Source organism: Hyperolius riggenbachi, chromosome 2 (assembly GCF_040937935.1).
Source record: "Hyperolius riggenbachi isolate aHypRig1 chromosome 2, aHypRig1.pri, whole genome shotgun sequence".
Classification (NCBI taxonomy): Eukaryota; Metazoa; Chordata; class Amphibia; order Anura; family Hyperoliidae; genus Hyperolius; species Hyperolius riggenbachi.
In genome coordinates, this window is record NC_090647.1 from 76,815,439 (window position 1) to 76,839,865 (window position 24,427).

At 45.9% G+C, this 24,427-nt stretch overlaps 1 protein-coding gene across 3 annotated transcripts in view; it reads right to left on the reverse strand.

Annotated features, from left to right (window-relative positions):
- The window catches only part of PARP4 (poly(ADP-ribose) polymerase family member 4), a 291,746-nt gene that overhangs the window by 39,016 nt on the left and 228,303 nt on the right, over nucleotides 1-24,427 (reverse strand). For all 3 annotated transcript variants that reach the window (XM_068266936.1, XM_068266937.1, XM_068266935.1), the window contains 2 exons: nucleotides 9,851-9,886; nucleotides 4,467-4,511 (listed from right to left, as the gene is read on the reverse strand). In XM_068266936.1, coding sequence (XP_068123037.1) covers nucleotides 4,467-4,511; nucleotides 9,851-9,886 — 81 coding nt within the window. The remainder of the gene's footprint in view (nucleotides 1-4,466; nucleotides 4,512-9,850; nucleotides 9,887-24,427) is intronic.

Sequence of the window (24,427 nt, forward strand, 5' to 3'; positions counted from 1 at the left end):
GGTAAACCTTTAAAACCTAGACCTAAGGGTTCTCGCCCAGTCACCTCTGAAGCTAACTCCTCCTCTAGTGATTTTTTACAGTCATCCCGGGAGGCGTCTCCGATGGCCCGGGAGGGCGGAGACGCAGGGGCGGCAGAAGGTACCAGCGTAGGAAGCGCCAGAGGACAAATGACTTTACGGCAGAGGAGAGATCCGAAGGTCCGACATTAGTCGTTAATATCTCAAGTCATCCTTTGACGGCTGTGGAAGAACGGGTCCTTAATTATGGACTATCCTTCAGCCCAACCAACTCACCTGATTTTTTTCTGATCGATCAGGAACTGTTTCGTTTTTTTAGGAACATCAGGCTTAAGTATTTTTTCGATTCTAACCCCTTTATAGGTGTAAACTCAGGGACTACTGAAGATACTAATATACTTTCTCTTTCAGGGACTGGCTTACGTAATAAGAGTAGTTTCTTACCCCCGAGTCATCCTGTCATTGACACCTTTATTGACAGGGTTAAGGAAGAAGTGAATCTTATTGAATCTCGATATGACTCTAGAACGGTTAATTTCAATCTAACTAAAGTTGAACATCAGGCGTTGCTCCAATTAGGACAACGCACAGAAATAACCATCCGCCCCGCTGATAAAGGCGGGGCAGTTGTCGTATTGGACACTGAATATTACGAACAAGAGATACTTTCACAGTTATCCCAGCAGGATGTTTATAGGCGAATTGATGAGGATCCATTGAGTCAGATACAGTCTCGTATTAAATGCATATTAGAAAAAGCTAAAACTAATGGTCTTATTGATGATGCTTTATATGCTTTTCTCCAACAGGACAGGCCAAAGACTCCCTCATTTTATACCCTTCCCAAGATACATAAGAACCCACGCCGGCCACCGGGGCGACCCATTGTGGCCGGCGTGGGTTCTGTGTTTGTGCCGTTAGCACAATATGTTGATCGTATCCTGCAGCCTATTGTGGTTTCTGTTGATTCATACATCAGGGACACCGGCATGTTCCTCGACAGGCTTCACTCTATTGGTGAGCTTGGTGAGGGGGCATTGCTTGTCACCCTTGATGTGGAGAGCCTCTACACCTCCATCCCCCATGATGGAGGTGTAGAGGCGGTCGATTGGTACTTGATGCAACAGTCAGATTTATCCAGTGCACAACGTAATTTCATTATTGAATTATTGAATGTTATTTTGAGATTTAACTATTTTTCCTTTCAGGGTTCCTTCTACATACAACAACGGGGGACAGCCATGGGGTCGAATGTGGCCCCTTCCTATGCTGGTTTATTTATGGGTTTATACGAAGTAAGTTTTGTTTATACCCACCCACTCTTCCACAAGCACGCTAAGTGCTGGTGGCGTTATATAGATGATATTTTTTGTTTGTGGGAGGGGCCACATTCGACCCTAATTGAATTTATTGGTTCTCTTCATTCTAAATGTCCAACCATTAAATTTACTGAGCATAGCAGTAAGGAGGAGGCTGTGTTCCTTGATACCCGGATTACCTGTACATCGGGTAAGGTAGAGTCAACACTTTACGTAAAACCTACTGATAGAAACTCTCTTTTACACTTTAATAGCTTTCATCCAATTGGCATCAAGAATGCTATTCCTTCTGGCCAGATGACCCGTGTTTCGAGGATTGTATCCGACCCTATCAAACGAGAGGAACAACAAGAGGCCCTTAGATCTAAATTTAGAGCAAGAGGATACCCCTCTGATACTCTTTCTGATCAGCGTAGACGTGGTAAGAGACAACCAAAACAACATCGTATGCCATTTGTGTCTACCTTTAATACTTGTAGTGAAGCTATAGGTAAGGCCATTCGTAAACATTGGCACCTCTTACAAGGGGCCTTCCCACGTATTCCCGAGTTCCGTTACCCTCCTCTCTTGTCTTTTAAGAGAGCCCCCACTGTCAGGGATAAGGTTTTTCATCACCGGGTGTCAAGGGACAGGCTTCCTGATAATGCTAAGAAAGGTACCTTAGTTGTCATTTATGCAGTCATATCACTAGAGGTGGTACTTTCACTCACCCTTCTAGAGGTACAAGATTTGTTGTTAGGGGACGGTACTCTTGTGACTCGAGTTATGTAGTTTACTTGATTGTATGCCCATGTGGTCTTGGGTATGTTGGGATGACGACCAAACCTCTTAAAGTTAGGATGTCGGGTCACAAGACTGCCATCCGTAACAAGGATTCTACCCAGACAGTGTCCAGTCATTTCACAGAGGCACGGCATAACATTTCACAAATGAGAGTCCAAGTAATCGATAGTGTTCCCCTTGATTGGCGAGGTAAATTGAGCCGCAAACAAGAACTAGCACGTAGAGAAGCTTGGTGGATTAAACGCCTGGGGGTCATGGGTCGAGGGGGTTTGAATCGAGATTATGATTTGAGTTTTTGTGTTTAATTTTGATGCTTCAAGGGTGTTGGCCGTGATCTTGTTGGCCTATGCTTCTGTCTTTGTAAACCATTGGCGATGCCGTCAGGGGTTGTTATTTTTACCTGATGTTTTTATTTATTTTGGTTTTTTTATGATGTATGGTGAGACCAGTTCCTTCCCCTCCCTGCCTTTCCGTCTCCCTCCCTTCTCCTTCCCCTTCCTCTCCTTCCCCCCCCTCCCTCTTCCCCCCCTCCCTCCCCCTCCCTCTCCCCTTTTTCCTTGCCTTCCATCCCTTTCTTTCCTTCCCCCTCTTTTGCCAAAATTTGGTGCTCTCCACAGTGTGGGCCGACTGTTTCCTCTTTGATGTGGCCTTAACTGGGCTTGTCTTTATGATTAATCACATGCTTCCTTTGTGAGGCTTTAGGACTTTTTAAGCTGGCCACACTGGGGAGAGGCCTAGGATACTTTTTTGGTAAATTTACGCATCCGGTGACGCATGCGTAAATTTTTACGCGTACGACACGCGTTGACGTCATTTTTGCGTTCCGGAAGCTTTTATGCGTATTTTCATGCGTATTTTTGTCCGCATGCGTATTTCGGTTACGCGACCAGCGTTCCTATTGGTCTACCATGGATCACATGATTTAGAGCAGTTCCCCATCAGGTCCTCACCCCCTGTCAGGCATTCTCATTGGATGTTGCGATTTCAAACTCATTGGTTGATTGTGTAACTGACCACTATTTAAAGGAGGTGTGTTTTATGTTTAGTGATAGCAGTATGGCTTGACAAAGGACGTCAAGTTCGAAACAGCGGGCTGTCGCCATTGCTACATTTTTGATCATTGACTGAATGTCATTTTAATGACGTTTGAATAAAGAGCTATTTTACTACATTTGGTGGTGCCAGCTTCGTGGAATTTTTTGAGAAACAGTTATAAAACATTAAAAGTCTCCGGGCGCCGCTTTTAAAACGTTATTTTTCTCCGGCGCCCTTTTTTCCTGTTGGGCGCCGATTTAAACGATATTTATTATGGGAGTGAATGGCGGCGCCCTTTTTGTCCACCTGCCTCATGCGCCCAAATTTCCTGCTTCCGGTGAACAGCATGCACTGAAATGCTTATAGGCTTGAAGGAGTGTTTATTTATCTTTGTATGTGTCAGAGTGGTGCAACTGAATATTTTGAATTAAAAAAATGTTTGGTTTGGGTCTGCTTTAAAATAAAGCGATCTGTTACGACGCAGTACTGTGAACTGGCCCCCATAGAACTGTATAAGCTGAATTAGTCTGCAATGCAACCGAGCACTGTGAACTAGCCCTTAAAGGAACCCTGAGCAGACCCTTAAAAATCAAACCTGAACTTACCTGGGGCTTCCTCCAGCCCCCCGTGGCCCGCGAGGTCCCTCTGTGGCTATGACGGCATAGCTCTGTGAGCGTCAGGAGCTGTTTTCGTAAGCTCCGGACCCAGTGATCACTGTGATCTTATTGGCTCACACTGATCACAGGGTCAAGAGCCAATGAAATCGTCTCCTGACTGGTTCACAGAGCTTTGTCATTATACTGACGGCAGAGCGAAGGGCCGCGTCGATGGGAGAGTGGCGCGATTGGCGGATCTGTGTGGCGATTCGTTGGTAGGAGCCGGTTTTTGGTACCGTAGTCTCTGGTCCTTAAGGGGCTAGTTACTACTACTGGTATGCAAGTGGTTAAGGGTGAGTACTCCATCTTGAGGGTGCGGTGGTGGTGATTCACTCAATGAGGCATGGACTGTTCCTTATCTGCCTTTTGGGATACACCAGAGTCCTTTATTGGTTGGGAACAAATTATTTCATACTAGTCTATTAGGCCCGTTTCAAAAGCGGGTGCTAGATCGACAGCCAGGGCGCATGTCCGGCTGTGCGGCGTCTGACACAGACGCAGCACATGGACGCAGATTCCTGGGCTTTTATTAGGTAGGATAGTGCTGCTCTGGGGAAGCAGTGCTCTTCTGTCTCTCTTTTCTCAGTTTCACTTCTACTGCTGCACACCAAAACCTAAATAAACCCCAAGTTTATACAGATAGAGAGGTCCTCACAGATTTTTTCAAAAATTGAGCCTTTAAGTCACCAATGTCAGCGATCTAGAAAAAAGCAGAGAATAGTTGACCACATTAATACAAAAATTGCATTACATCTATGACTATACATTTTAATATACTGTATAATAATAATTATAAATGTGGATGTCGTATGCATACAATACTTGTATGTTGTATTCAATATTACATATCATATGATCATCCAAACCATTAAAACCACCTGCCTAATATTATGTCACCTTCTATTGTTAGCATTAATAATTATTATTAATCACTCATTATTAGCATCTCATTCATAGTCGGCCTTTGACCTGAGCGACCGGAGCGGTCGCTCAGGGCGCCGGCTTCCAAGGGGGCGCCAATAGCTGGTTACCTATACTGAGGGCACCCACACCTGATTTCCTATACTGGGGGGACCTATAGCTGGCTACCTATGGGGCCGATGGAGACCTTCAACTGACCTCCTATACTGGCGGCACCTATGCTTGGCAACCTATATTGAGGGCACCTACACATGAGACCCTATACTGGGGCACCTATACCTGGCTACCTACCTATACTGAGTCTGAGGGCATATTTTTGAAGGGGGCGCACTGCGGTTATAACGCGTGGTGCAAATTGTCGGTGCTGTGCTATCATTCTAAATCGGAGGGGTGGGGGTGGTTAACTGTCCCACTGATTGTTTTTATTTAATATTCCAGAAAGGTTCTAGCCTTCATTTTTCAGTGTATTTAGGAGAATGCACTCTTTCCATCCATTCGTGGTTATTTATAGTATTTTTTCTAATATACATATGTGGCATGTCACGGAGATCTGAGCATTTGGCGCAATGTGTCACGACGTCAAAAAGGTTGGGAATCACTGTCCTATGAGATATCTTTGGAGAAAAGGTGAATTGCATATGGGCCTGTGTGTGTATGTGTGTGGGCACACGTGCAAAGAGGATGAAAGGGGAGGGGTGGACAAAAATCAGATTTCGCTCAGGGCGCTGTGAAACATAAGGCCGGCCCTGATCTCATTGACCATCCCTTATACAAAAAGGGTTTTCTCTTCCTGTAAAATGTTACTCCAGGTACACTTTGACCGCTTCAGGACCACAGGCTCACACCCACCTAGTGATCAGGCTATTTTTTACAATTTAGTGCTCTGCAGCTTTAAAAGCTTGCTGCAGGGCCATACTACGTAGACACAAGTGATCCCCCCCCCCCTCCCCATTTTCTGCCCACTAACAGAGATTTCTGTTGGTGGGCTCTGATCGCTGCTGCACACTATTTTATTAATGTATTTTATTTTTATTTTTTTTATAAAAACATTTTATTTATTTTTCCTCCCCCCAATAGCCAATCACAGCGATCATCTCTCACAGGCATCAGCCTATGAGAGCTGATCGCTCTCTGAGCCTCTCCAAGGGACAGCTGAGTGACACGACTGTCCCCAGTACAGCGCTGTACATCATAAATAGATGGCGGTTTCGTTGTCTAACAGTCTCCTAGCGGCCATCGCCGCTCAAGCGAGGGCGGCAGCGATCCCCTTAAAACCACCCCTCTGGACTTAACACCAATTGGCGTTACGCGGTCCTGGGGCTGCCACCTAGCGACCACCAATTGGGGTTAGGCGGTCGCATGGAGGTTAAAGTGTACCTGAGATGAAACATTAGCCTGTATTTATTCATACCTGGGGCTTCCTTCTGCCCCATGAGGTCCATGGAGTCCCTTGCCGTCCTCCTCGGCCCCTCCGTTCTGCCACACTCTGGCCTGGTAATCTAATCAGTCGTGACCAATCGTGCCCATTCAGCGCATGCGCGGCTGCGTGCACACCTGTCTCGCTCCAGCGCCCGGGAGCTTTCTGCAGTACTACTGCACAAACACAACACTCCTGGCAGGGGGAGCGCAACGTGAGGTTCACGCGCGGCCGAGCCACACATGCTCTGAACAGCTTGGCCGGCCTGATTACCAGCAAAATGGAGGGGATGAGGAGGACGGGGAGGGATTCCACGGACCTCATGGAGCAGGAGGAAGCCCCAGGTAAGTATAAATACAGTTAACGTCTCATCTCACTTTAAGTGGAACGGAAGTTAACTTTCTTAATTTCCTTTGAAAGAACAGTTAATGATTTTACACAAAAAGCAGTATTATTTACAGGTAAAAATGTATTAATATCTTAAGGTGGCCATACATCAGGTAACTTGGCCGCCGATTGACTATCCAATTCAATGATTATAATCGGATGAATTCTGAGCCACTATAAGCATGCCGACAATGCGAACAATTTGTCTCAAAATTGGATGCATGTATTGATGGGACGTGCTGCAGGTCCGACATGGGGTGCGCTGTGGTAATGGTGTGTGATATCGGGACGAGCCACGAATGCGACGGAACCCCTGCCGCTGTCCCCCCTAAGATAAATGTGGGACACATGTATGGACGGAGCGCAGAAGCAGCAGCGGACACCGACAGGTAAAGTATACTGCACGGGGAACATTTACATTAGGGGGGACAGCGTCGGGGCTGGCGAGGCAGCGGATGCCGTGTCACAAAGCCGATTCTCCAGAGATTTCATGCTGAAACCAATCGGGAATTGGCTTGTGGTGTATGGGCAAGTAACAGATCTCCCTCCGATCAGAAAGAGAGCAATCTCTTGGTCGTTACATACATACATCGTCTGATGTATCTGCACCTTTAAAGAAACGCAATTTACAGCTTTTGCTCCACCCCTTTATTTCTCGTCCTCTGTTTCCAGTTTCCAGTTTCAAGAGCACACTACTTATATCGGTGGTGCGCTCTCAGTCCTCACCGCCAATCAGGATAGAAAAATGCAACAGTAAGTTGAGTAGCACTCAGAGCTGGATTATGACAGTTCAAGGTTTTTCTAAAAACAACTTTTATGTACCAGCAGCAGTCCGCCACCCGGAGGATATTTACACCACATGCTCTCCCCCCTCCCGTAGCCGACTCATTAGATTTGTTGACCCCACCGGGTCTATCAGCGCATGTGGGGTGTATGGCCCCCCAAGCCACTCTGGCCCTCTACTCTGCACGTCACATGAAATCCCACGTCTGTCCTCCAGCACAACTCATGAATTAAAAAACCATCCAGGTAGCGCAAATATACCTCCTATTTATTGTAAAAATGCAAGCAGCACACAAAAAATGCGAAAATAGCTAAAATGGGTATACAGCGTGGGTGGACTGGATGTTAAATCCTGTCTGGCCTAACTCGCCACTAAGACAATATCACCTATTAGTGATCTTAACACATAGCTTGCTGCTGTGTTTGCATGGTACATATGTAGGTACTAGCAGCTCCCTTGCAGGATTAGTTAGATGCACTATCTAACCCAGGGAGGAGGGTAAGGATATGTGCTCCTATTCCCTAGATAGGTTTTAATGCGCTGAATGCATGCATACTTGTGCTATGCATGTTACAGGGCCAGAGTTAGGACACTTACGACACTGGGCTACCTCTACACGGTGTATGTGACTACGCAAGAGACTTTATTCTTGTAATGAAGATCCCAGCCTTTAACTTAGCTGTAGGGACACATTAATTGCTGCATGATTTTTGTAAATGGATTCTCATGAAGATCTGCACGAGTGTGCGGAAGTTCATTTTGATGTAAGGCAATATCAAGGGCCCTTGGAGTTCATTATAAAGGGATTCTACTGTACAAAGCCTGCATGCAGCGATTTAGAATAACGCAATCTGTTACAACGCAGTACTGTGAACAGGCTCATAGCATTGTATGGGCAGTGTATTGTCATGCAGAATTAGTCTGCAACACAACTGAGCACTGTGAACTAGCCATTATATCATGAACTGAATGTAGCACCTGCTGTTGAGCTGCAAAGGCAGGATCGTGTGAATGCCTGAATGACTTTACTATGTGTTGGTACTGCTGTCTTGGGGTTGACAAAAGAGTAAAGAAGTATAAAGACAAAAATGCTCTTATCAATTTATTTGCTCCTGAACTCTGGTGAAAAGTAAATAGTGGCCCATACTTGTTTTGTGTAATTCTGAAAATACTGTACCTGGTAAAAAAAACAAAAACCCAAAAAACGATGGCCACTCTACCCCTACATATAGACAAGGCAAAGCTTTTAAGGGTCACCACATCCCATCTACCATTGTCCATCTCCCAAGGGACAGACTTGTCACCATCTCAGTTCACAGGCAGAAAACCGGAAACAAAAGGCCTCACGCTAGATATCTTTGGAACAGAGCATCATACGTAGGGGCCTTGCTAGGATCCAAAGAGATCCGGGGCACTTTTAGGCACTCCAGCCGGAAAATGGGTGTGGCCATGCACCAGAATGTGGGTGTGGTCATGGGTTTAGCCAAATGTACATGAGCTTAACAGCGGTCTAAGTAGGCCTTCCGAGAAAAGTGTTGGATGAAGCCCCCCTCTACATGAATACAAAAATAAATAAATAAAAATGCAGCATATCACATAAATAGGTAGTGTCACTTAAACATAACTAGGAAGAGTTGCCTGGCTTCTGTGCTGGCACTACTTGCTTTCTGCTGGCTGGGCAGGATAGTCTGCTGCCAGGTTATCTGGCAGTTCCCCCATAGCATTCCCTGACCTTCTAATTGACCACTTTCCATGCTCCCATGGGCCTCCCATTCAGGCACCACAACTCCCAGCATGCCCCCATAAAAGACCCACAGCTCCTAGCATGCCCACATAAAGACACTGCAGCACCCAGCATAACCCCGATTGATGCACCACAGCTCCCAGCATGCCCGCCATTGAGGCAGCACAGCTGACTCTGCCTGGGGGACATCCGGGGCCCCCTAGAATAGATCCGGGGCACATGCCACTGATCTTTGGGTCCCCTGATCCTACATATGAAATGCCATTTACTTTTTGTTTATAATTGTCCTTATTCTTTAAAGTGAACCTTAAGTGAAAATAAAATGATGGTATAAACAATTGTATCTATTCTCCTGCTCCAAAAAAAAAATACTTTTAGATATCCCACAGTTTTAAGGGATTACTAAAAGCTTACTAAAGTAAATGTATTGTTTGTAAAATGACACAGTCTGTCTCCTGTCTCAGAGAACCAAAATATATGAACTACTGACCTATTTTTAACTATCCTCTGCTCTAAGAAGCCCAATTCTCTATTAGGAAAGTGTTTTATGGCTGTAATTCCTTATCACTGAAGGACAGCGATAGTCTGACTGGGGTCCCAACTGCAGAGAAACCGTCAGTTGCTTAGCTGAATATTAACTCTCCCAGGCAGAGAAAGAAGAAAAGGAACAAAGCATTGTTATGTGTATGCTTGCCACTTTGTCTATCTCATCATCCCACATGTCACTTAATGTTCCCTTTAAGACTGGCAGTGTATTAATAAATAAGATATAAAATGGGTACGTACTTGTTCTTCTGAGTCCATTACAAAAGGCTGAGATTCCTGCCAAAATGCAAGCAAAAGCACACGATAAACAATGACTGAAAATTCTGACAATTGCAAAACAAGTAAATATTAAACATTTTGATAAGAGGAGGTGGGGACTCCCTACAGGCATACTTTTTGAACAGAAAGCAATTTTCTAGGTATAAATATAACTACATATTTTAAGTCCCTATTCTGGATTCATCTGGATGACAGCTGAAATATGTATCAGGTTGTGCCCAAATACCTGAAAACCACCCAATAAAACTTCCATCATGTTTCACTGCACACTAATTATTTCATACTAGTCAATTAGGCCCGTTTCAAAAAGGAGCGCTAGATCAACAGCCAGAGCGCACATCTGCCTGTGTGTGGTCACCTCTGCTCGCTCTCTGGCAATGGCTGCAGCTTGGGGCCTGCACACTGGCAGTCTCACATGGATGCCGCTTATGGGTGCAGATTCCTGGACTTATATTAGGTAGGATATCGCTGCTCTGGGGAAGCAGTGCTCTTCAGTTTCTCTCTTCTCAGTTTCACTTCTACTACTACAAACCAAGACCTAAATGAATCCTAAGTTTATACTTTTCAAAACTCTTGTAGTCTTTAAAGGGAACCTTAACTGAACGGGGGGTAAAGAGTTTCACTTACCTGGGGCTATTACCAGCCCCCTGCAGCAGTCCTGTGCCCTCGGCGCCGCTCTGGAATCCTCTGGTCCCCCGCTGTCACTTAGTTTCATTTTTGACGACTCACCAGTCGCCGGCCGCCATGCGTATTATTGGACGCATTATCCAATGCTATTAGCGCTATTGCGGACCGCAACGCGTACAAAAATACGCGTTGCAGCATTCCGCACGCGTAGATATGCGGAAACGCGTATTTTTGTACGCGTTGCGGTCCGCAATAGCGCTAATTGCATTGGAGAATGCGTCCAATAATACGCATGGCGGCCGGCGACTGGTGAGTCGTCAAAAACGAAACTAAGTGACAGCGGGGGACCAGAGGATTCCAGAGCGGCGCCGAGGGCACAGGACTGCTGCAGGGGGCTGGTAATAGCCCCAGGTAAGTAAAACTCTTTACCCCCGTTCAGTTAAGGTTCCCTTTAAGTCAACAAAATCCAGGGCGGATTAACGGCAAGGCAACAAAGGCACTTGCCTGGGGTCGGGAGAGAATGGGGGGCCTGCATGGCTGGCTTTGAACTCTTTAATTTCTCCCATCACGTTCCCACACTTCACTGACAGACCTCAAAATCTGCTCCCTGGAGCCAGGCCTGGGTGGCTGCTGGGATCGTGTCTTCCTCTGTCCGGGGCAGCATTCAAATCACTGGGAGAGGAAGCTGCATCTGCTGGGACATCAGTGCTTTGTTCAGGATAGGTGTCACTTCATGCCAGCACACACATCTTCAGTAGTCTCTGGTGAAGCTGGATCGCCGCGCTGATCTTGTCTGTCAGTGAAGCGTGGGAATCCGATAGGAAAAACTAAAGCAGACCAGTGGTCAAGAGGTCCGTCTAGGCAATGCAGGGATGACTTCCTAAATCTAACTTTCCCCTTTTTGACCCCTTACTCTAAGACCCCTCCAGATCAAAATGATTTACACCACACGCGTTTTGATGCAATTTCAAAGTCCTTCTGTTTCTAGCATCCTGTGAAAATCACATCGAAATCGCAATCCCATTGTGACTTGCAGTGTAAACACTAATTCCTGCAGAACGGGAGGGGATGGGGAGGATGCACTTATTACGGGTATGATTAGGGAGTCCAGATGTGCATCTCTTTCTAGGTCCCCGCTTGGTCTTAATCTGACACTACTAAAATCGATCAGCTAGAAAAGAAGCAGAGAATAGTTGACCATATTAATACAGAAAATGCAATACATCCATGGCTATACATTTTAACATGTAATAATAATAATTATACAATTTGTATGTTGTATGCATACGTTTGTAAGATGTATTTGATATTACATACAGTGGGTTGAAAAAGTATTCGGTCCCCTTGACGGTTTCCACATTTTGTCATATTACTGCCACAAACATGAATCAATTTTATTGGAATTCCACATAAAAGACCAACACAAAGTGGTGTACACATGAGAAGTGGAATGAAAATCATACATGATTCCAAACATTTTTTACAAATAAATAACTGCAAAGTGGTGTGTGCATAATTATTCGGCCCCCTTTGATCTGAGTGCAGTCAGTTGCCTATAGACATTGCCCGATGAGTGCTAATGACTAAATAGAGTGCACCTGTGTGTAGTCTAATGTCAGTACAAATACAGCTGCTCTGTGAGGGCCTCAGAGGTTGTCTAAGAGAATATTGGGAGCAACAACACCGTGAAGTCCAAAGAACACACAAGACAAACAAACAAACAAAACAAACACAGAACATTTATATCGCGCTTTTCTCCTGGCGGACTCAAAGAGCCAGAGCTGCAGCAACTAGGACGCGCTCTATAGGCAGTAGCAGTGTTAGGGAGTCTTGCCCAAGGTCTCCTACTGAATAGGTGCTGGCTTACTGAACAGGCAGAGCTGAGATTCGAACCCAGGTCTCCTGTGTCAGAGGCAGAGCCCTTAACCATTACACTATCCAGCCACCGCCAAGACAGGTCCAAGACAGGTCAGAGATCAAGTTATTGAGAAATTTAAAGCAGGCTTAGGCTACAAAAAGATTTCCAAAGCCTTGAACATCCCACGGAGCACTGTTCAAGCGATCATTCAGAAATGGAAGGAGTATGGCACAACTGTAAACCTACCAAGACAAGGCCATCCACCTAAACTCACAGACCGAGCAAGGAGAGCGCTAATCAGAAATGCAGTCAAGAGGCCCATGGTGACTCTGGACGAGCTGCAGAGATCTACAGCTCAGGTGGGAGACTCTGTCCATAGGAAAACTATTAGTCATGCTCTGTACAAAGTTGGCCTTTATGGAAGAGTGGCAAGAAGAAAGGCATTGTTAACAGAAAGCATAAGAAGTCCCGCTTGCATTTTGCCACAAGCCATGTGGGGGACACAGCAACCATGTGGGAGAAGGTGCTCTGGTCAGATGAGACCAAAATGGAACTTTTTGGCCAAAATGCAAAACACTATGTGTGGCAGAAAACTAACACTGCACATCATTCTGAACACACCATCCCCACTGTCAAATATGGTGGTGGCAGCATCATGCTCGGGGGTGAATCTCTTCAGCAGGGACAGGGAAGCTGGTCAGAGTTGATGGGAAGATGGATGGAGCCAAATACAGGGCAAACTTGGAAGAAAACCTCTTGGAGACTGCAAAAGACTAGAGACTGGGGTGGAGGTTCACCTTCCTGCAGGACAACAACACTAAACATAAAGCCAGGGCAACAATGGAATGGTTTAAAACAAAACATATCTATGTGTTAGAATGGCCCAGTCAAAGTCCAGATCTAAATCCAATCGAGAATCTGTGGCAAGATCTGAAAACTGCTGTTCACAAACGCTGTCCATCTAATCTGACCGAGCTGGAGCAGTTTTGCAAAGAAGAATGGGTAAGGATTTCAGTCTCTAGATGTGCAAAGCTGGTAGAGACATACCCTAAAAGACTGGCAGCTGTAATGGCAGCAAAAGGTGGTTCTACAAAGTATTGACTCAGGGGGCCAAATAATTACGCACACCCCACTTTGCAGTTATTTATTTGTAAAAAATGTTTGGAATCATGTATGATTTGCATTCCACTTCTCATGGGTACCCCACTTTGTATTGGTCTTTCACGTGGAATTCCAATAAAATTGATGCATGTTTGTGGTACTAATGTGACAAAATGTGGAAGACTTCAAGGGGGCCGAATACTTTTGCAACCCACTGTATATCAGCCAAAACATTAACCGCTTGAGGACCGCGGGCTTTACCCCCCTTAAGGACCAGGCACTTTTTTCCATTCAGACCACTGCAGCTTTCACGGTTTATTGCTTGCTCATACAACCTACCACCTAAATGAATTTTGGCTCCTTTTCTTGTCCCTAATAAAGCTTTCTTTTGGTGCTATATGATTGCTGCTGCGATTTTTACTGTTTATTATATTCATCAAAAAAGACATGAATTTTGTCAAAAAATGATTTTTTTAACTTTCTGTGCTGACATTTTTCAAATAAAGTAAAATTTCTGTATACATGCAGCGTGAAAAATGTGGACAAACATGTTTTTGATAAAAAAAACCCATTCAGCCTATATTTATTGGTTTGGGTAAAAGTTATAGTGTTTACAAACTATGGTGCAAAAAGTGAATTTTCCCATTTTCCAGCATCTCTGCCTTTTCTGACCACCTGACATGTTTCATGAGGGGCTAGAATTCCAGGATAGTATAAATACCCCCCAAATGACCCCATTTTGGAAAGAAGACATCCCAAAGTATTCACTGAGAAGCATAGTGAGTTCATAGAAGATATTATTTTTTGTCACAAGTAAGCGGAAAATGACACTTTGTGACAAAAAAAAAAAAAGTTTCCATTTCTTCTAACTTGCGACAAAAAAAAAAATGAAATCTGCCACGGACTTACTATGCTCCTCTCTGAATACCTTGAAGTGTCTACTTTCCAAAATGGGGTCATTTGTGGGGTGTGTTTACTGTCCTGACATTTTGGGGGTGCTAAATTGTAAGCACCCCTGTAAAGCCTAAAGGTACTCATTGGACTTTGGGCCCCTTAGCGCAGTTAGGGTGCAAAAAAGTGCCACACGTGGTATCGCCGTACTCAGGAGAAGTAGTATAATGTGTTTTGGAGTGTATTTTTACATACCCATGCTGAGTGGGAGAAATATCTCTGTAAATGGACAATTGTGTGTAAAAAAAAATCAAACAATTGTCATTTACAGAGATATTTCTCCCACCCAGCATGGGTATGTGTAAAAACACACCCCAAAACACATTATACTACTTCTCCTGAGTACGGCGGTACCACATGTGTGACACTTTTTTGCAGCCTAGGTGCGCTAAGGGGCCCAACGTCCTATTCACAGGTCATTTTGAGGCATTTGTTTTCTAGACTACTCCTCACGGTTTAGGGCCCCTAAAATGCCAGGGCAGTATAGGAACCCCACAAGTGACCCCATTTTAGAAAGAAGACACCCCAAAGTATTCCGTTAGGTGTATGGCGAGTTCATAGAAGATTTTATTTTTTGTCACAAGTTAGTGAAAAATGACACTTTGTGAAAAAAAAACAATAAAAATCAATTTCCGCTAACTTTTGACAAAAAATAAAATCTTCTATGAACTCGTCATACACCTAACAGAATACATTGGGGTGTCTTTTTTCTAAAATGGGGTCACTTTGTGGGGTTCCTATACCGCCCTGGCATTTTACGGGCCCAAAACTGTGAGTAGTCTGGAAACCAAATGTCTCAAAATGACTGTTCAGGGGTATAAGCATCTGCAAATTTTGATGACAGGTGGTCTATGAGCGGGCGAATTTTGTGGAACCGGTCATAAGCAGGGTGGCCTTTTAGATGACAGTTATGTGGTATAACAACAGAGGCGCCAAGTAGAGTAAAATTAGTTAAAATTGTTAAAAAGGGGGAAGTGGGTGGACTCACCTCCCTTCTGAAAAAATGGCCAGACAACGGGCAGGTTACTTCAAGTTTAAAGTAACATTTATTATGAGCTCCAAAAGTGCAACGCGTTTCACGGGTAACAGTCCCGCTTCTTCAGGCAAACAACTTTTGGAGGGAGCAAAGTCGGGTCAAGAGCCAGATATAGCGCCTCTGTGCACAGAGGCGCTATATCTGGCTCTTGACCCGACTTTGCTCCCTCCAAAAGTTGTTTGCCTGAAGAAGCGGGACTGTTACCCGTGAAACGCGTTGCACTTTTGGAGCTCATAATAAATGTTACTTTAAACTTGAAGTAACCTGCCCGTTGTCTGGCCATTTTTTCAGAAGGGAGGTGAGTCCACCCACTTCCCCCTTTTTAACAATTTTAACTAATTTTACTCTACTTGGCGCCTCTGTTGTTATACCACATAACTGTTTAGTCCACCCTTGGTGGAGGGGTGTATCCCCATTTTCTTCTATCTACAGAGAGCGACTTCTTAACCCTGAGCGGGGTCAGGTTACAATTCTCCCCGCCTGCTTATCCAGTGGTTGCCTTGGAGGCGACCCGTCCTTGTGAGTATAACCATTGTGTGTGTTTGCATCAGACATCACCTCATTAACATACTACACCATATTGGGCTCTCGGTTCTCCCCCCTTTCTTTCAAGCTTTTAGATGACAGGTTGTATTGGGCCTGATCTGATGGATAGGAGTGCTAGGGGGGGTGACAGGAGGTGATTGATGGGTGTCTCAGGGGGTGGTTAGAGGGGAAAATAGATGCAATCAATGCACTGGGGAGGTGATCGGAAGGGGGTCTGAGGGGGATCTGAGGGTTTGGCCGAGTGATCAGGAGCCCACACGGGGCAAATTAGGGCCTGATCTGATGGGTAGGTGTGCTAGGGGGTGACAGGAGGTGATTGATGGGTGTCTCAAGGTGTGATTAGAGGGGGGAATAGATGCAAGCAATGCACTGGCGAGGTGATCAGGGTTGGGGTCTGAGGGCGTTCTGAAGGTGTGGGCGGGTGATTGAGTGCCCTAGGGGCAGATAGGGGTCTAATCTGATAGGTAGCAGTGACAGGGGGTGATTGATGGGTAATTAGTGGGTGTTTAGGGTAGAGAACAGATATAAACACTGCACTTGGGAGGTGATCTGACGTCGGATCTGCGGGCGATCTATTGGTGTGGGTGGGTGATTAGATTGCCTGCAAGGGGCAGGTTAGGGGCTGATTGATGGGTGGCAGTGACAGGGGGTGATTGATGCGTGGCAGTGACAGGGGGTGATTGATGGGTGATTGACAGGTGATCAGTGAGTTATTACAGGGAAGAACAGATGTAAATATTGCACTGGCGAATTGATAAGGGGGGTCTGAGGACAATCTGTGCGTGTAGGCGGGTGATTGGGTGCCCACAAGGGGCAGATTAGGGTCTGATCTGATGGGTAACAGTGACAGGTGGTGATAGGGGGTGATTGATGGGTGATTGATGGGTAATTAGTGGGTGTTTAGGGTAGAGAACAGATGTAAACACTGCGCTTGGGAGGTGATCTGACGTCGGATCTGCGGGCGATCTATTGGTGTGGGTGGGTGATCAGATTGCCCGCAAGGGGCAGGTTAGGGGCTGATTGATGGGTGGCAGTGACAGGGGGTGATTGATGGGTTGCAGTGACAGGGGGTGATTGATGGGTGATTGACAGGTGATTGACAAGTGATCAGTGGGTTATTACAGGGAAGAACAGATGTAAATATTGCACTGGCGAATTGATAAGGGGGGGTCTGAGGGCAATCTAAGCGTGTAGGCGGGTGATTGGGTGCCCGCAAGGGGCAGATTAGGGTCTGATCTGATGGGTAACAGTGACAGGTGGTGATAGGGGGTGATTGATGGGTGATTGATGGGTAATTAGTGGGTGTTTAGGGTAGAGAACAGATGTAAACACTGCACTTGGGAGGTGATCTGACGTCGGATCTGCGGGCGATCTATTGGTGTGGGTGGGTGATCAGATTGCCCGCAAGGGGCAGGTTAGGGGCTGATTGATGGGTGGCAGTGACAGGGGGTGATTGATGGGTGATTGACAGGTGATTGACAAGTGATCAGGGGGATAGATGCATACAGTACACAGGGGGGGGGGGTCTGGGGAGAATCTGAGGGGTGGGGGGGTGATCAGGAGGGGGTGGGATAAAAAAAATAGCGTTGACAGATAGTGATTGGTCTGTTCCCCAGCTGCATAAACTTACATAACGTGCATTAACTCATTATTAGCATCTCATTGTCCATCCCTTATACACAAGGGGTTGCCTCTTCCTGCAAAATGTTACTCCAGGTACACTTTATGTGGAACCGCAGTCTGTTAGCCACTTGCCAACATCGTCACGCCGATGGACGTGGCGGCAGCCCCAGGACCACCTAACGCTGATTGGCGTAAGGTCTTGGAGCAGTGGTTTGCAGGCGATCTCCGCTCCGCCTTCAGTCTCCCAGCGGCGATTGCCGCTCGGAGAGTGTTAGATGGCGAAAAAGCCATCTATTAGTACAGTGCTGCGATCTAAGGCAGCGATGTCCCCCTGGAACACAGGAGAGCGATCGGCTCGGATCAGAGGCTGCTGGTACAGTAAACTGCCACTTTCTGACGAATCGCCGCTAAAATACGCCGCTCCTGCCATTCTGTCCCTGCTGCAGGCTGCCCTCTCTGCCATCTCTATGAAGGCAAATCGCTGTGCACAGGTCAGGAGCCGCTTTCATTGGCTCCTGACTCTGTCAATCAATGTAAGCTAATTGGCTTACAGTAATTACAGGGCCAGGAGCCAATAAAAACGGCTCCTGACCGGCTCACAGTGCTCTGCCGTCATAGAGACGGCAGGGCAAGCAAATAGCGGCGGGGTCAAAACGGCGAGATCGGCGGTAACAGTGGGGACACGTGGTTAATGGGACGTTGAACCTACGTCCAGTCAGGGCCACAACGCCACGGCTGGACGTAGATTCAACCTACGTCGGTCCGGAAAAAGTTAAAAAATAAATAACAAATATTTATGAAAAAAAGTAAACACTAGGGGAGCGATCAGACCCCACCAACAGAAAGCTCTGTTGGTGGGGAGAAAAAGGGGGGGGAATCACTTGTGTGCTGAGATGTGTGGCCCTGCAGCTATACCTTAAAGCTGCAGTGGCCCACCTATCAAAAAATGGCCTGGTCTTTTGGGGGGGGGGGGGTCCTCTGCGGTCCTCAAGAGGTTGAAGTTCCCCTGACCTGGATCCCCCCCCCCCGATACTTTTATTATGTTTTGTTGCTGCCTTCCTCCCCCTTCCTGTGCCCTCTGTAGCCCCTGTTCTGCTCAGTCTTCATCTTCGACTGAAGCAGAATGTCCAATGTGCGGGAGCAAGTGGCAGCTCTTCCTCCCATCTGCTCATCCATTCAGCCCCCTCCACTCGCCGCTATAGTTTCCCTTATTATTCTCTGCACACAGCGTGCAGGGGAGCTGTGCTGTGTGCTATCCTGTGGTATTTGAGGTTGGATATCCTTCCAAACACAAGACCGCACACAGTGCAGCTCCCCTGGAGGGGGTGGGGCCAAGGACAGGCAGAGGGGAGGTCGAGCTGCCACTTCCAAGTTGGGTCGGAGAGCTCAGAGAAGCTTTTTTGCATAGAAAACAACTGAAGTTTCTAAACTCTTCCTGCACTGGAAACAGTATGAGACTCATGTTCTCATACTAATCAATCTACTAATGTTCTATTTCTTAGCTGTACTACACATACAATTCATTATATCATAAGTTTATTTTTACTTCATATTACCTTTCACACTGAGTGAACCAACCAACCAACCAGAAAGCACACTTATCTGACATCAGACGATACCCATCGGTGTTGGATAACTTAGACTCTAATGTATTAAGGCCCCAGGACTTAAAGAGAACCCGAGGTGGGTTTGAAGAATATTATCTGCATACAGAGGCTGGATCTGCCTATACAGCCCAGCCTCTGTTGCTATCCCAAACCCCCCTAAGGTCCCCCTGCACTCTGCAATCCCTCATAAATCACAGCCACGCTGCTGACAAACAGCTTGTCAGAGCTGGCTGTGTTTATCTCTATAGTGTCAGTCTGCTGCTCTCCCCGCCTCCTGCAGAACTCCAGTCCCCACCTGCATCCCTTCCCTCCCTGCTGATTGGAGGGAAGGGACGGGGGCAGGGACCGGAGCTATGCAGGAGGCGGGGGAGCAGCTGAGACTGACACTACAGATGTAAACACAGCCTCACAGCACGGCTGTGATTTATGAGGGATTGCAGAGTGCAGGGGGACCTTAGTGGGGTTTGGGATAGCAACAGAGGCTGGGCTGTATAGGCAGATCCAGCCTCTGTATGCAGATAACATTCTTTAAACACACCTCGGGTTCTCTTTAAAGACCACCTCCAGCTAAAAAATGTCTGAATGGCAATACATATATGTAGTCTAGGCACTGTGTGCAGTGAGATGAACATATAAAGTTTACATCTAGCACATCATATTGGATAGAACAGACTCACATTTACAGTGGCTTGCAGAAGTATTCGGCCCCCTTGAAGTTTTCCACATTTTGTCACATTACTGCCACAAACATGAATCAATTTTATTGGAATTCCACGTGAAAGACCAATACAAAGTGGTGTACATGTGAGAAGTGGATCGAAAATCATACATGATTCCAAACATTTTTTACATATCAATAACTGCAAAGTGGGGTGTGCGTAATTATTCGGATCGGCCCCCTGAGTCAATACTTTGTAGAACCACCTTTTGCTGCCATTACAGCTGCCAGTCTTTTAGGGTATGTCTCTACCAGCTTTGCACATCTAGAGACTTAAATCCTTGCCCATTCTTCTTTGCAAAACAGCTCCAGCTTAGTCAGATTAGATGGACAGCGTTTGTGAACAGCAGTTTTCAGATCTTGCCACAGATTCTCGATTGGATTTAGATCTGGACTTTGACTGGGCCATTCTAACACATGGATATGTTTTGTTTTAGACCATTCCATTGTTGCCCTGGCTTTATGTTTAAGGTCGTTGCCCTGCTGGAAGGTGAACCTCCGCCCCAGTCTCTAGTCTTTTGCAGACTCCAAGAGGTTTTCTTCCAAGATTGTGCTGTATTTGGCTCCATCCATCTTCCCATCAACTCTGACCAGCTTCCCTGCCCCTGCTGAAGAGAAGCACCCCAGAACTGCCACCACCATATTTGACAGTGGGGATGGTGTGTTCAGAGTGATGTGCAGTGTTAGTTTTCCGCCACACATAGCGTTTTTTATTTTGGCCAAAAAGTTCCATTTTTGTCTCATCTGACCAGAGCACCTTTTTCCACATGTTTACTGTGTCTCACATGTGGCTTGTGGCAAATTGCAAACGGGACTTCTTATGCTTTCCTGTTAACAATTGCTTTCTTCTTGCCACTCTTCCATAATGGCCAACTTTGTGCAGTGCACGGCTAATAGATTCACCCACCTGAGCTGTAGATCTCTGCAGCTCGTCCAGAGTCACCATGGGTTTCTTGACTGCATTTCTGATCAGCTCTCTCCTTGTTCGGCCTGTGAGTTTAGGTGGAGGGCCTTGTCTTGGTAGGTTTACAGTTGTGCCATACACCTTCCATTTCTAAATGATCGCTTGAACAGTGCTCCGTGGGATGTACAAGGCTTTGGAAATCTTTTCGTAGCCTACGGCTGCTTTAAATTACTCAATAACTTTATCCCTGACCTGTCTGGTGTGTTCTTTTGGACTTCATGGTGTTGTTGCTCCCAATATTCTCTTAGACAATCTTTGAGGCCGTCACAGAGCAGTTGTATTTGTACTGACATTAGATTACACACAGGTGCACTCTATTTAGTCATTAGCACTCATCAGGCAATGTCTATGGGCAACTGACTGCACTCAGACCGAAGGGGGCCGAATAATTATGCACACCTCACTTTGCAGTTATTTATTTGTAAAAAATGTTTGGAATCATGTATGAGTTTCGTTCCACTTCTCACGTGTACACCACTTTGTATTGGTTGTTCATGTGGAATTCCAATAAAACTGATTCATGTTTGTGGAAGTAATATGACAAAATGTGGAAAACTTCAAGGGGGCCGAATACTTTTGCAAGCCACTGTACAGGGAGTGCAGAATTATTAGGCAAATGAGTATTTTGACCACATCATCCTCTTTATGCATGTTGTCTTACTTCAAGCTGTATAGGCTCGAAAGCCTACTACCAATTAAGCATATTAGGTGATGTGCATCTCTGTAATGAGAAGGGGTGTGGTCTAATGACATCAACACCCTATATCAGGTGTGCATAATTATTAGGCAACTTCCTTTCCTTTGGCAAAATGGGTCAAAAGAAGGACTTGACAGGCTCAGAAAAGTCAAAAATAGTGAGATATCTTGCAAAGGGATGCAGCACTCTTAAAATTGCAAAGCTTCTGAAGCGTGATCATCGAACAATCAAGCGTTTCATTCAAAATAGCCACTTGCCACCAGTTTGGCCATATTTCAGAGCTGCAACATCACTGGAGTGCCCAAAAGCACAAGGTGTGCAATACTCAGAGACATGGCCAAGGTAAGAAAGGCAGAAAGACGACCACCACTGAACAAGACACACAAGCTGAAGACTGGGCCAAGAAATATCTCAAGACTGATTTTTCTAAGGTTTTATGGACTGATGAAATGAGAGTGAGTCTTGATGGGCCAGATGGATGGGCCCGTGGCTGGATTGGTAAAGAGCAGAGAGCTCCAGTCCGACTCAGACGCCAGCAAGGTGGAGGTGGAGTACTGGTTTGAGCTGGTATCATCAAAGATGAGCTTGTGGGGCCTTTTCGGGTTGAGGATGGAGTCAAGCTCAACTCCCAGTCCTACTGCCAGTTTCTGGAAGACACCTTGTTCAAGCAGTGGTACAGGAAGAAGTCTGCATCCTTTAAGAAAAACATGATTTTCATGCAGGACAATGCTCCATCACACGCGTCCAAGTACTCCACAACGTGGCTGGCAAGAAAGGGTATAAAAGAAGAAAAACTAATGACATGGCGTCCTTGTTCACCAGATCTGAACCCCATTGAGAATCTGTGGTCCATCATAAAATGTGAGATTTACAAGGAGGGAAAACAGTACATCTCTCTGAACAGTGTCTGCGAGGCTGTGGTTGCTGCTGCAGGCAATGTTGATGGTGAACAGATCAAAACACTGACAGAATCCATGGATGGCAGGCTTTTGAGTGTCCTTGCAAAGAAAGGTGGCTATATTGGTCACTGATTTGTTTTTGTTTTGTTTTTGAATGTCAGAAATGTATATTTGTGAATGTTGAGATGTTACATTGGTTTCACTGGTAAAAATAAATAATTGAAATGGGTATATATTTGTTTTTTGTTAAGTTGCCTAATAATTATGCACAGTAATAGTCACCTGCACACACAGATATCCCCCTAAAATAGCTAAAACTAAAAACAAACTAAAAACTACTTTCAAAAATATTCAGCTTTGATATTAATGAGTTTTTTGGGTTCATTGAGAACATGGTTGTTGTTCAATAATAAAATTATTCCTCAAAAATACAACTTGCCTAATAATTCTGCACTCCCTGTATATCTGTAAGTAGCACTTCCTTATTCTTCCTGAAGCCTTGCTAAAGCATTGTGCCTTTCTCTTTAGCCTGGTTAATTCCCCTGCCCCTCTCTCCCCTGCTGTCTGCCTGCATCAAATTACTTCTTTTTTTCACAGTGTGTAGGAAAGAGAAGACACAGGAAAACTGCTGCAGCGTGTTATGTCTGTTTGCTAAAATTCTTATTTCAGATGTCTGTCTGTCTGCCTACATTAGATCACATGGATATGAGGGGTGAACTGATCCTTTGCACCTATGGTTTGGAAAGAAAAAAAAGGCCCAGGGCCCAATTCAACACTGAGGGCGGGGAGTTCAAGACTATATGTGGAATAAGTCACACTTTATCATCTGTGATTTTATACATCTTGACAACTTATTAGGTTTAAAGCAAACTGTAATTTATAATTTAGGTACTCTAACCACTTTGTCCACTGCTACAGTATATCTACGTCATCTGTGGCACCCTCCAAGCCACCATGACGTAGATATACTGACTAGCTTGCAGCCCTGCTGTGCACGATCAGGTGCAAATCAGAGCGCACCCCCTGGCACTGTCAGCTGCCTTACTAATTGGTGAAAGGGAAAATGTTCCCTTGTAGGCAATTAGTGACCCCCCCCTCCCCGCAGATTTACGATCACCGCTGTAACAAACAGCGGTGATCCTTCATCTCTCCCCCTCTGCGCCAGATCGATAAAAAATGCCCCTGCAAGGATAAAATCTCACCTTACCTGGTTCCTGCAATCATCCTTCAGCCCCAGCTTCCATTCACCGTGGTGCACTCAGCCCTGTGATGCCGAACATCCGGGTGACGTCATCAAGCCGGGACCCAGATATTCGGCATCACAGGGCTGAGTGCAGTGCGGTGAATGGAAGCTGGGGCTGAAGGATGATCGCAGGAACCAGGTAAGGTGAGATATTCTGCTTGCAGGGGCATTTTTTTTATCGATCTGGCCACAGAGGGGGTAAAGTAGTAAGGGGGGGGGGGGGGGGCACATCTGGCTACCCATAACGGAGGGTGGGGGTAGTGTTCCGAAAGGGGGGGTTGAAATGTAATTTGGGGACCATCAGGGTAACAGGGGGTGGGGAATTAATAATGGGGGGCACATCCGATGGTCCGGGGGCCATAACCTAACACTGGGGGCACATTTGGTTATAATGGGGAGGGGGCACTAATCCTGAGGGCACATCTGGCTACAATAGGGGAACATTGATCCCGGGGACACATCTTGTTATAATGGTGGGCCCTATTCCAAGGGGCGCATCTGTCTATATGGGGGGCTAGCAAATACAGGGGACAGATCTGGCTATACTGGGGGGCTAATATTGGGGGGCACATCTGGCTATACTGGGTGGGGGGCTGTTACTGGGGACGCGCCTGGCTATCTATCCTTGGGGGACGTAATACTGGTGGCATGTTTGTTATCTACTGTAG